The sequence below is a fragment of the Pediculus humanus genome, genomic scaffold, assembly GCF_000006295.1.
Source record: "Pediculus humanus corporis 1103172107562 genomic scaffold, whole genome shotgun sequence".
Classification (NCBI taxonomy): Eukaryota; Metazoa; Arthropoda; class Insecta; order Psocodea; family Pediculidae; genus Pediculus; species Pediculus humanus.
Genome location: NW_002987177.1, coordinates 290,176 through 303,665, shown reverse-complemented (window position 1 = coordinate 303,665; position 13,490 = coordinate 290,176). Strand labels below are relative to the sequence as shown.

The window sequence follows — 13,490 nt, the reverse complement described above, 5'->3', positions numbered from 1 at the left end:
AAAAAAAAAAAAATTATTTAAAATACTTTCTCTTTCTTCTCCTTTTTTAAACAAAGTTTAATAATATCTAAAAATGAATAAAATCATTATTATTAATATTTGAAAATAATAATAATAATGATGATGATGGTGATGATGATGATTATGAGAATGATGATAATGACGATTTTGATAAAATATGTAAAATTAAATAATTATTCGAATGATTAATAATAATAATAATAATAAAAAACAAAAAAAATTAATTTCTTCTTTCTCTTTCTCTCTTTCTTTCTCACTTTCTCTCATTCTTTCTCTATCTCTCTCTCTCTCTCTCTTATGATTTTGTAAAATTTTTTTTTGTTTTTTTTTTTTTTTCGGTTTTGTTTTTATAAAAATATAAAATATATTTTTACGTCTTTATTTTATTTTATTTATATTAATTAAACGCGAAGAACATACAATTTTTTTACCCGCGCGCACACATACATTCTTTTCAACGGAGAAAAAACAAATTTATTATTATTATTATTATTATTATTATTAATAATTTTTCCTATTTTTACAAATATCGAAAAGTCTCGAACGTTTTGTGTTTGTGTTTGTTACCTCGGCATTATCATTATTATTATTACTACTTTTTTTCTTTATATGGGGTTACTGTGACTTGCGCACTGTAATTAATTTAAACCCGATGTGAAAATTATTAAAATTTCATCGTTTGTTTATATTTAAATTGATTTTTTTTTTTTTCATTCTTTGAACAACGTTCTGACAAAATAAAAAAAAAAAAAACCGTTCGAAAAGCAGAAGAAAAATTTTAAAAAAACCGAACCGACCGGAAATGACGTTTTTCTTCTCCTACATCAAATAATTTCATCCGACACAAATTATTATTATTATTTTCCCCCTTTCAATTTTATTATTGGCTAATCGACACTGAATCATTTTGTTATTTATTATTATTATTATTATCGTGCACACTTTTGACGACGATATTACTACGTCGTGTACACGGGCCAAACGTATAAAGTGTTGGCTTCTCTTCCGGCAGTCTCTAATGGATCTCTCTCGGCATAAGTAACTGATAATTCTTCTTGAAGTCTACTGGATGCAGTCACGGCTTCGTCCGGCAATATACTTTCGACCGTGCTCACTTCCAGCTCTTCAACTTTAGATATTTCGGGAATGGGTTCGTCGACCTGCTGCAGACAAACAAAAACGATAAAAATTGTCGCCATTTTTCTTTTTTCGATTCGTTTCTCTCGTTTAAATGAAATTTAAAAAAATTCAAGAACCTGAACTATTAATTTGTTATCGTCGTTATTCGATGGCGTTTGCGGTTCTCTTTTGATTTTCATGACAAACGTCGAATACGGTTCTTTACTGTGAGTTATCATGTGCCTTTTCATGTCTGATCTAACCCTGAACGGTTTCCCGCAAACATCGCAGGGATGAGGTTTTTCACCTGAACAAACAAACAAACAAACAAACAATCGAAGTAAGTACAGATGATGTTTTAGCAATAAAAAGAAAAATATTTCTCTCTCTCTCTCTTTTCCTTCTCACCCGTGTGTATCCTCCTGTGATTCTGAAGGTACGACGAAGCTCTGAAACTTTTTTCGCAAAATTCACATTTGTAATTCCTTTCTCCCGTGTGTATTCGCGAATGAACCGTCAATGAATATTTTCTCGCAAAATCTTTACCGCAATATTCGCATTGGAAATTTTTCTGATCAGAATGTATCGAAATACAATGATATTTTAAATCTCCCCACTGTCTGAAATTCCTACCGCAAAATTCACATTTAAACGGTTTCACGCCTGAATGCTGCCTCATGTGTACCTGAAATCAATCATTATATCCCATTAATATTATTTTCATTCATTCATTTCACAAACGTATCCCATTATTAGAGGATATCACACACACGTACCTTCAAAGCATTCGTTGCGAAAAAACCTTTTCCGCAAACTTCACACTGATGAGGCCTTTCTCCGAGATGACTTTTCAAATGATAAACGAGAGAATTTCTATGATTGAAATACCTTCCGCATTCCTTACAGTGCAAATTACCCTTTTTTGCCGTGTTGTCGGGTTGCCTTCAAAACAAGAATCAGAACAAACAGGTACAAAATAATAAATCAAACAAACAACATGTCTTCAGAGAGAGAGAGAGAGAGACATTTTGTAATGACGTTTCACCGCCTTCTTAATTTTACCTCCTAACGGTTTTAGTTATGGCGGTCATTAGTTCTGCGTGCTGTTGAGATATATGTTGATTGAGAGCTGCTTTCGAATGATAGGCTTCGTTACACATTTCGCACATGTGAGCATCGACATAAACCGTTTTCGTCCTTTCTTCCATTTCTTGTAAATCAGCTTCGGCCGCGTGTAAATCTTCTTCTCTGTACCATTCTTTTTGAATCGTGTTATCTCTAAAATTATACAAAATCATCATCATTTCTTTTTTTTAAATGCAATTTAATAATTAAAAACAAAATTTCTATATTATATATTTAATTTGTAGTTTACACTGATTGGACGCGGACACATTAAACATTTGAACCTTGACCTTTGATTTTGTTTCATTAATGGTCATTACTTTTATTTACAGAAAACAACATAAGAGTTATGTGCAAGGCTTACGAGTGACTAAAGTTTGAATTGTTAATAAATAATGTTATAACAATCATGAGTAAATAAAATTTTTTTTTTTTTTTTTTTTTTACTTTTCTGTTGTTTCCTTATCGTCGTCACTGTGAACTTCAACACTTATCCCTTCCATCATGTCTTCGGGCTCGCTGAATTCTTCTATTTCTTCTTGTTTGGGATGTGCCACGCTCAAATGACTTTCGTACGTTTCTTGTCTGCGAAATATTCTTTTACAAGGTTCGCAATTCCATAATATTTGTTCCGTTTGATTTTGCGTTAAATGTTGATACAATATTGATGCAGTGGATGAAGATGTATTTATTTCTTGGGTTTGTGGTTGTGTAGCTGCCGGAGAGGGTGACGAGGATGCCGAAGACGGGGAAGGAGATGGCCATTTGGCAACAGTCTGTAGAGTTGTCGTTTGATTAATGGTAACCGGTGATTTGGCTTTTACCTGAAAAATTGAAATCGATGCAATAAAAAAAAAAAAAAATAAATAAATAAATTTTTAAAAAACGTAGATGGTGAAATGAAAAGTACTCACAGAACCGATTTTAGCATTTGGTGATAATGAAGTTGTATTTTGTAAAGTTCTTACTTTTATCCCGCTGTTTTTCAATTCTTTTTTTACAATAACTTCATTTATGTTTGAATTTTGTTTAGTTCCTGAAGGCAAAGTTCGTTTAGGAGAATTTGTATCTAATTCTAATGGCTCATAATGTGATTTTAAATGTTCAAAAAATTTCCATTGGTTAGTAAAAGTTTTAAAACAAAGCTCACATGAAAATGACGAAGATTGATTAACTCCAGATGGTTTTTTTATATTATGTGTCGCTTTGTGAATTGCGAATGCATTCGCATTTGGAAAAAATTCAGAACACTTGTTACACTTGTAACTGTTAATTTTCACCAACTGTATGTTTTGCTCATCGTGGCTTAAAGTTCTAGCATTTGCATTTTTCTGAGTATTTTTAAGTTTTCTCGATATTCTTTTCTTGTGAGGCAAATTATTTTTCGATTTTTCTCTATCATTTTCAAAATCAGAATCATGCAATCCTTCATCACTATCCTGTTCATCATCACTCAATTGTTCACTCTCATCACATGCCTCCGTTTTAATGTTAGCATCTTCTTCGATGATAAAATCATTCAGTTCAGTTTTTATTACTTCGTTTGGCCCAATTTCTATTTCTTCAGTTGATATTTCTATATGTTCTCCTTCAGTGTGAAGTCCTAAACTGGCTAATTGTGTCTGCTGATCTATTTCAGATGTGTTTAATTGATTGTAGTGAGGACGTAAGTAACGATTTTTACTCAAAACTTTTTTAAGCGGAGGCAAAGGGGGTAAAGTTGTTTCTTCACTCTATTGAAAAATAATTAAATGTTTTTTACATTCCATTAAAATGTTTTAATTTTTAAATCTTAGAAATAATAAATTGTAAATAAATATTTTACCTCTGACACATAACTAAGTGTGACTCCAGTAGAATTTTTATCAGCGCTCACATTAGCAGCATTAACAATAACAGGTTCTTCTGTTTGTTTGGCATGATTTGTTAATGAAGGCATTACCGATATTTGTTCATTTATATTGACTAGTTTAGAAGTCACTGGTATGGCTGAAGGTGCAAGCATTGGAAGAATATGAGCACTAATTTAAAAAAAAAAGAAAATTCATTAAATAAACATAAATAAAACTTATTTTGTTTAACTTATTTCAATTTGACAAACCCAGATTGTTGTTTTTGTTGTGTCACTAATTGTACTGCAACCAAAGCTGCTGCTAATCTTTTATCATCTTCAGTTAAATCATCGTGAAGTAAATCATCCTCATACTGATGCGGAATAAATCTTTCTAATGCTATAGAGCCGCTAGATATTAAATCGCCATTAATATCAACTAAAAGCTCATTCCCTGATAATAATGTCGAATTGGATAAGAAATTTTTGGTTGTCACTACATCGGGAACTCTTTGAATATTTATAAACTGAGATGACATTAAATCTTCAGATTCGACTGAAGTTTTAGTTACTTCTCTTCCAACATTATGATCCCTCAGTGCATGAGCTTCTGCTTCTTTAACAGCATTGTTGTAAGAGGGAGAGTTATGTTGCGGCTCATGATGTTGCTGTTGATGTGTCTGGGATTGTGATTGCTCCTGAGGTTGGTGTTGATCTTTACTTTTGTCAGTTGAAGTTTCTTCCATTTTAATCAATTTCATATCGAAAAATTTAACAAAAATATATATATTTTAGCGTAGCAGAAAATAATATTTAATAAAAACTAATTAAATTATCTATTGAACATTTTTAATTGGATTCAAACACTTTTATTATAAAACTATGGCAGTTTTTCCGTTACAATTTTGTCTTAAGAAACCAAAATAAAGAAATAGAAATCGTTCAACACTGGCTTCATCAGAGGTCAAAAATTATAAAAAACCACGTCAAAACGGCATAAGTGTCAATCATAAGTTAAATAATAATATCCTTTTTGAATAAAATGACTTCATTACAAGGACGTTTAAAAAATGAATAAAATTCATATTATTACTTAAATAAATAACTTTTTAAAAACTCAATTGAAAAACAATAAATAACCGAAAACAATTTTCAACATATTAATATATATATTATTTAAGGATACCTTAAATAAAATTTTAAAATAAACAAAACGCCATACGTGACAACAATGTTACCTATGAAAGAATTAATGGGGAGGAGAGCGCTAGTGTTCTTGAAATGCACTCTATCGTTTAATTAAAGAACTAAACGATGCATGTGTATACAACCGCACATGGACTTCAAGATGGTCTTACCCATTTTATTTTTATTTTATTTTTTTTTTGAATGAAAAAATTTATGACTTTGTTCTCAGATAAATTTTTATTGTTTGTTTTTTTAACGACTATTTAATTATTTTCCTTTGAACCAAACGTATTTTATTATTGATACTTAATTTGAAATTCCATGCACTTAAAATTCAGACATGATTGAAAAATACCTCGATTTCAATTATTGTAATAAAATGTGACAAGGATTAAAACTTTATCGGAATCCAAATTAAAATATTTTAATCTACTTATATATAAAACATGAGGAAAAGGAATATTTGTAAGTGAACGAATTCACTCAATGAATTAACTAAAAATTTTTACAAAATATTTTTAAAAAATTTATTGTAATAAATAAAAAAAAAAAATGAAAATAATATCAGTCTATTAGAATTACATTTTCCTAAATGCTAACAACATGTGATGAAATCCTTACCAATATGATTAACATAAAATTAAAAACAAAAATTTAATAATAATTGAAAAAACTTTTGATATTTCATCATTTATGTCGCTTTTAAGTAAATGAGGCAAAACGACATCAACTACAATATTTAAAAAAAAACTTGACAAAATCTAGCATAATCTAATACATTCACACATAAAAATCGAGTATACAAAATCTAATTAAAAAAAAAAAAAGAAAATTATTCAAAGATACAATTCAGTCTAAAAGTATTTTAAAGTTCTTTTTTTTTTTTTTTTTTTAAATATTACATTTTACTCTTGGGTTTCTCACTTTCGATGTGTTGAACAGGTATATCTTTAGGTTCATCAAGTTTATTAAGTGATGCTTCAATACTTAAAATACCATCTTCGTGAAGAAGTGATTTAACTGTGGATTGTTCAACATTTGATGGCAATGTAAATTCACGAACTATTGATTGTTGAAACCGGCTACCATCTTCGGCTGTTTTATCCATGTGAGCTTCAATCTTTAACAATCCTTCCTTAAGTGAAATTTTAATATCTTCAGGTTTGAAACCTTGGACGTCGATGTTTACACGATAATTAGAATTATTACTATCAACTTTGCCTTCTATGGGCATAGCTCTGGGTGTGATTATGCGTAACGGATTGTTTCGGAAAAAGCTACGTTCAAAATTTTCCATTTGCCTCTCCATGTCGCGAAAAACGCTTCTAACATCTAATGGTCTCATAACTTCCCATAAATTTCTTGCTGATTGTACGCGAACAGGAGGAGCTCGACGACAAGCATGTAAAACAGGTACGAGCATTCTGCATTGTTGATACATTTTTTATTCAATAAAATTTCAAATAACTTTCACAATAAAACAAAAACACAATTGTTAATAATTATATTAAAAAAATAACACTGCCTTCGTGATAGTTCTTTACAACTCGATTATAACTTGATATATGTTCGGCTCCGTCTCGAAATCGACTATATATACTAAACATAGGATAACGAGAAAAATCTAGAAATTTCGTCAGCCTTCTAGAATGTTCTAGAAACATTTGAGCCAATCAGAATTCTATTTTTAGCCTACGTCATTTTTTTTCAGCCAATCAGAATTCTATTTTTAGCCACGTCATTTTTTTTCAACCAATCAGAACAAAGTTGAGAATGTGACGTAATCGGGTCATGTAAACAAAAATAAAATTTTGTTAGATTTTTTGTGTATCTTCATTGTAATTTTTTTTTTTTTTTTTTTTTTATAAAAAGTAATATTACTCTTTTGTAACCGTTGCAAACGTATTAAAGTTTAAATTATCGAACGTTTTTAAATTGTATTAATATATTAAAATACTCAAAAACACTTTCTTTTAATTAAAAATTATTTAAATATTTTGTAATAAATGTAATATTATTAATTATTTTATAGTATGTAAAACAATCAATTTATTTAATTACTTGTACATTTCTTATTTTATTATCTTAATTCATATATATTGTATAATAAACAACCATTTTGTAAAAAATATGTATATTTGCTAAATATAATAAATCATTATTTATGAAGACACAAAATTATTTATTATATTAATCATTTGAAATTGATTTATTAAATAAATCAAAATGAAAAATTAATTTCAATCGAATGAACTTCCGACTAAAACAAGTTAAAAATTTAATTTGTTTAATTAATTTTATTTATGTTAAACAACATAAAGTGTCATGTTTTTTTTTTTTTTTAAATTAAACAAATAAATAAATTTTTATAATTTTATGTTGTTTTTTGTAAATACAATTTCATTCGATAAATTTTCTCATTCTCCATCTTAATTAATATGTTTTATGTGAACTTAATTGTGTGTTTTCTTCTCATTTTAAAACATTTGTTTATTATTTGTGTGGAATACAATTTACTGTTATAACAAATTATTAAAAAAAAAAAAAAATTAATATAAATTGTTTAATTATGAAAGTATTTTAATTTTTTCTTTGGAAATCAAAATAAATACCACCTTCTTCTCAACAATCGACAAGTCGAATTAAAACCAGAGCCATAAATAAATATATATATTAAAAATATGAGTCATGTAATATTTTCACAAATTTCTTTTTATTTAAATAACTTTTCTTATGTATATATATACAATAACAAATAAAATAAGTATAAATTTAATTCAAAAAAAGAAAGTTGACTTAAATTTTTTTTTCTCTCTCATTAACAAATAAGAAGTTTAGCAAGTTTTTATTTAAAAAAAACTTTCTTGCTATGAATAAAAACGATAAAGTAAAAAATAAAAACTAAAAAAATTTATTATTCATTATTTATCATCATTATTAATATATATATATATATATATATATATTAATTTTATACCTGAATCAGGTTTTGGAATTTTAAATAATAATAATAATAAAATCAAGTTTTTCTATAAAAATATTTTTCAAGTTTAATGAACTTCATTTCGAATTGATATCTTATTACATATTAATAATAATAATTATTCCATATCAAATACATCAAACTTATTAACTTTTAAAAATAATAATAATAATAATAATAATAATAATAATAATAATAATGTTTTCAAAGGTAAAAATTTCATATCGATTAATTTATTATAAAAAAAAAAATCAAAAAAGAATGAAACCATTTTTTTTTTAAATAAATAAATAAATCAACAAGATTAATTATTTAAATTATATAATAATAATAAAAATTATAGCCAATAAAAATTGGCATAAATTAAACAATTATTATTATTATTACTGTCAACCGTTTAAAATTGTTTTAAACAATAAAAATAAATTTAGCAATAAAAAAGAAAAAAAGAGAAATTTTCGTTAAATGGCGCAATTTTGTTTATTCTCCCTAATGATTCACGTTTGATTATTATTAATTTTTCGCCCCCTTTTTTTCCCCCCCAAAAAAGGACTAAAATTTCGCCCCCCTCATGCTTTATCATCATCATCATCATCATCATCATACGAGAGATTAATGAGAAATAGTTAAATATTTTCCCATAAGTAGTAATATTTTATTTTAAATAAAAAAAAAAAAATACTCCTACTCAAATTTTTTTATACAAAATAATAATAATAATAATAATAATAATAATTTCCGTGTGACAAATACGCTTCCCACGTATATTATTTTAATTATATTTTATTTTGGTTTGAAATACAAACTAAATTTGTCAAAATTCCATTATTGGGATTGTAAATATTATTACACAGGTTTTATAAAGAAACAAATTCTTTGACGTCATTTTTATATGTGTTAGTATGAGTAGTAAATAGAGACAAAACTATCTAGAAACTTCTTCGTCCTACTGCATTTTTTTTATATTTTTTTTTTCATAGAAATCTTAAAATGTATGTATATATATATTATGTTATCGAACAAAAAATATTATGTGACTTTATATTTTCCACACAACACAAAAAAAAAACTAAAAACTTATTAATAATAATAATAATAATAATAATAATAATAATAATAATAAAATGAAAACAATATTTAAAAAAAAACGACCACCCCTCGTTTAAAAATTTGATTAATCGATCGGGTTTTCTAATGACACGTCATTAACGTGCAAACCGCGAAAATTAATACGACGACGACGACATTTTATCTCATAACGTCGACATATAATAATAATAATCGATTAATTAATTAATTTTGTCGTTTTGTTCTCTCATTAATCAATCAATCAACTTTTTGTTTTACTTTTGAAATGTTTTTCCATTTCTCCTCCATTTTTTTTAGTAAAACTAAAATTTAACGACATGCGGTCCATACCCTTATGACATCATTTTAATCAAAAAGGTATTATTATTATCTTAACTAACTAAACCCTCCAAAAAAATAAAAAAACTTTTTTTTGTGAATTATATATATATATTTGAATCATAATTAAAAACCCACATAAAACAATTATTATTATTATTTTTAATCATCATTTGTTACATGGCAAGTTTTATTATCATTTTATTAATATAAAAAAAATTTTTTTTTTTTTTTTAAAAATGAAATTTAAGCTTGCAAGTTTGAACTGTCACATTGACATTTTTACTTAACATGTAATACAATCCTACAAAAATCAAAAAAATAATAATAATAATAATGATAAATCACTGAATTATGATTGTAATTGATATAGTAATAATAATACTTCCTCCTATAGATTCAAATGATATCAATTCAATTTTCTTTTTTTTTTTTGTTTAAATAATAATAAACAAACATTGTTTGTTGTTGTTAATGAGAACAAGAAATGTAAGGTTAATAATGCCCTGGATGATTGTTTGTTTGTTTGTTTGTTTTATAAACTATTTTAAAAATTATTTAATTCCATGTGAATTTTCTCAAATAATTAAAAAAAAAATGGAGAGAAAAAAATTAATTTTAATAACAATTAATAATAAAAATTAATATATAGTTGATTGATATAGGACAGAAAAAGACTCATTATTATTATTATTATTATTATTATCTTTATTATCATTATTACTTTTTTTTTTAATAAATGAAATGCTTTTAATATACAACTAGTTTACATGCTGGCAATTAACCACACAAACCGAATAAAACAACCGAAAATAAAATGGCGCCTGTTGAAAAACTATGGACGATCGTTCGAATTGTAGAAGTTTCGAGAATTATTAAATTATTATTATTATTATCTCAATAATAATAAGAAATCGTTTGCGCGACAATTTTAATTAATTAAAAACCGTAATGGAGTTATCAGTGTTTGATAAAAAGCTTTTAACGGTTTTTTCGCGCGTGCGCAGTAAGTAAATTCTCTCGCCGCATCCATTTAAATACATAAAACTAAGACTCCGAACGTTGATTTTAGTAATTCGTGAACGAGAGTTTGACGTGTCAATAGTTAACGTTTTTTTTTCTTTTTCTGTTGGTTATTTTTTTTTTGTTGGTTAATTTGTTTTGTATTTTCTCTTTCACTCTTCAATTATCATCAAATTTGTATTATTAATTAAATAAAATGGCCGACAGTGGTATTAAACGTAATATTCCGGTTAAATTGGGAGATTTCTCCGTTATCGACAGCGAATTTAGCAACATAAGAGAAAGATTCGATGCCGAAATGAAAAAAATGGAAGATGAAATGACTAAATTTCGTTCGGAACTCATGAACAGAGAAAGCAATTTTTTCAAAACAACATCAAGGTAAAACCACAAATAAAATTTACTCTTTTTTTTTAATCTCGACATTTTCTCGTTTTTTTTATTAACTTTCGTGTAACTTAATACGTCTAACAAGAAAATTTAAAATAAGACACACACATCACCGCCCCCCCTCTTTACATATATTCTAATTCATTATTCAAATCGCGTTCGATTTTTAACGGTTTTTTTTTTTATATCTTTTGATTATAACGCATTATTTTATTTTCTATCGCATAAAAATAAAAATTTACAGGTTTTTTTTTTTTTTTTTTTTTTTTTTTTAAATTTACAAATAATAACGAATCACGAGGAGAATAATGAATAGTCGGATAATTATTATTATTATTATTATTATCATTTCAAGGACGTTTTTCCCAATCGTGTGCGATCACGTTTAAATTTACACACAGACACACGTTTAACATAAAATAATTAATTAATTTTCGTTTGTTTCTATCTCTCTCCTTCTTTATCTTTCTCTCTCTCTCTCTCTCTCTCTCTATCTATCTGTACAAACAAACAGCAAACAAACGATTTATTTATTGATTTAATAGTTTTTCCCCCACCACCACCGCCACCACCCACTTTATTTATTCATTTTCTTATATATATATATATAAAAGTATACAAAATGTCGAAACGATGTTGGCAATGAATGAAAAAAATAAATAAATAATAATTAAAATTCTGTGGGTGTTTTTTCTTAAAAAAAAAAAACACGACTTTCCATCATCGAATAATAATAATAATAATAATAATAATAAAAAGACACACGTTAATCCTTGGAAAGTTCTAGATTATTATATTCCCACTCGATAATTATCGTTAAAGTGTCAGGTACTCGTAATTTTATTATCATTATCATTAATTATTAAATCGATCGATTTTATTACTGCCACGTTGTTTTTATTACCCGACTTGAAACGTTTTCTTTTCGAAAGTAATTCTTCGGGATATTATTAAGTGCGGGGGAGGAGGAGAAGGAGGAGGAGGAGGAAGGGGGGAGGGAAACAAACGAATTATTATCGATTATGCGATTTGTATAACTAATTTAATTATAATGACTTCTCCTGCGACTCTCTCTCTCTCTCTCGAAACTTTGAAAAACGCTATCAAAGTGTAATAATAATAATAGTAATAGTAATAATAATAATAATAAATCAGACGTTAAAAATCGAAGGAAATACAAAACGTGCGGTTGAATTGTTTGATTATAAGGGCCGGTTAACCACACCAAACAGGTGGTCGTAATGGCGGCGGTGACGATGGCGGCGGTGGCGGTGACGATGATGATGATGATGACGGTGGCGGTGAATCAAAGACCGGAAAAAAAAATGCAAAAACCGAAAATGACGAAACGAAACGGAAAAACCCAAACGTTCGAATCTTTTCGTTGGGATGCTGCGACACAAACGAGATGAAAAAAAAAAAAAAAAAAAAAGAAAAATTTGTTTTAAAAATGTCCTTGCACGTATCTTATCATCATCATCATCATCATCGTGTTGATCAATAAGAAAATGTCGGCGACGATGAGATTTTTCACTTAAAAAGGCAATAGTAATAATAATAATAATAATAATAAAACGTGTAAATTTATGTATCGTCGAATCACAAAAAAAAAAAAAAAAAATTGACAAAAATTATTATAAATTCGTTTCGTTGCGCTGTTCATTTATTACGTATGATTGAATGAATAAATGAATGAATGACTGACTGAATTTATTATTATTATTATTATTATTGTTGACACACGTTGAGGGCCTCTAAAGAAAATCTAGCGTGGGACGTTTAAAAAAAAAAAATCAACGGGCTGGAAAAAATCCATCTATTTGAAATTTTCGCGCCCACGTATACGCTTATTCACCTACTGGAATATTATTATTATTATTATTATTATTATTATTTATTTAAGACAACCAAATCTTTCTAGAAAAATTCCAGCAGCAGCAGCAGCAGATTGAAACACGCGCGAGAGAGAGAGAGAGAGAAAAAAATGTTTTTTTTTTAATTGTCCGGAAAGTATACGGGGGCGCGTTTAAAAACGAAATGTTAAAGAGAGAAAGAGAGGGGGGGGAAATAAATGAATTTTTATGTTGAATAAACACAGAACACCCATTTTTTTAACGACTAACATTAATCGATTCGAATTGCTTTTCCGTTTCCAGTTTGATGCATGGATTCATTGGAATTTTTTTTCCAAAAAAAAAAAAAAAACAGAAAGAATCCATAAACAAAAAAAAAAAAAAAAATTCATTTAACCGTTAAAAATGTTTATTTAACTTTTTTTTTAAATGGATTTTTTTCATTAAGAAAACAAAAAAACTTTCATAGAGTAAATAAACAATTTTTTTATTTTCTTCTTCTTCTTCTTCTTGAGAGTTACTTAAAGCTTTCGTAATATTCGAATGCGTG

General features: G+C 27.1%; 3 protein-coding genes across 3 annotated transcripts; 1 reads left to right on the top strand and 2 right to left on the bottom strand.

Moving 5' to 3' along the window:
* Window positions 1–980: 980 nt before the first annotated feature.
* On the bottom strand, window positions 981–4,842 carry Phum_PHUM217090 (zinc finger protein, putative; the record flags this gene model as incomplete). Its single annotated transcript, XM_002425685.1, has 8 exons — window positions 981–1,184; window positions 1,278–1,447; window positions 1,549–1,825; window positions 1,917–2,082; window positions 2,203–2,418; window positions 2,713–3,089; window positions 3,180–3,996; window positions 4,367–4,842. The coding sequence occupies 8 exons, from the start codon at window positions 4,840–4,842 to the stop codon at window positions 981–983; spliced, it is 2,703 nt and encodes a 900-aa protein (XP_002425730.1).
* A 1,071-nt stretch (window positions 4,843–5,913) lies between these two features.
* Window positions 5,914–6,725, bottom strand: Phum_PHUM217080 (Heat shock protein Hsp16-1, putative; the record flags this gene model as incomplete). Its single annotated transcript, XM_002425684.1, has 2 exons — window positions 5,914–6,014; window positions 6,194–6,725. The coding sequence occupies 2 exons, from the start codon at window positions 6,723–6,725 to the stop codon at window positions 5,914–5,916; spliced, it is 633 nt and encodes a 210-aa protein (XP_002425729.1).
* A 4,168-nt stretch (window positions 6,726–10,893) lies between these two features.
* On the top strand, window positions 10,894–11,082 carry Phum_PHUM217070 (uncharacterized protein; the record flags this gene model as incomplete). The annotated part of the gene is made up of 2 exons (XM_002425683.1): window positions 10,894–10,915; window positions 10,940–11,082. 2 exons carry the CDS (start codon window positions 10,894–10,896, stop codon window positions 11,080–11,082), a joined length of 165 nt encoding a protein of 54 aa, XP_002425728.1.
* Window positions 11,083–13,490: the final 2,408 nt, after the last annotated feature.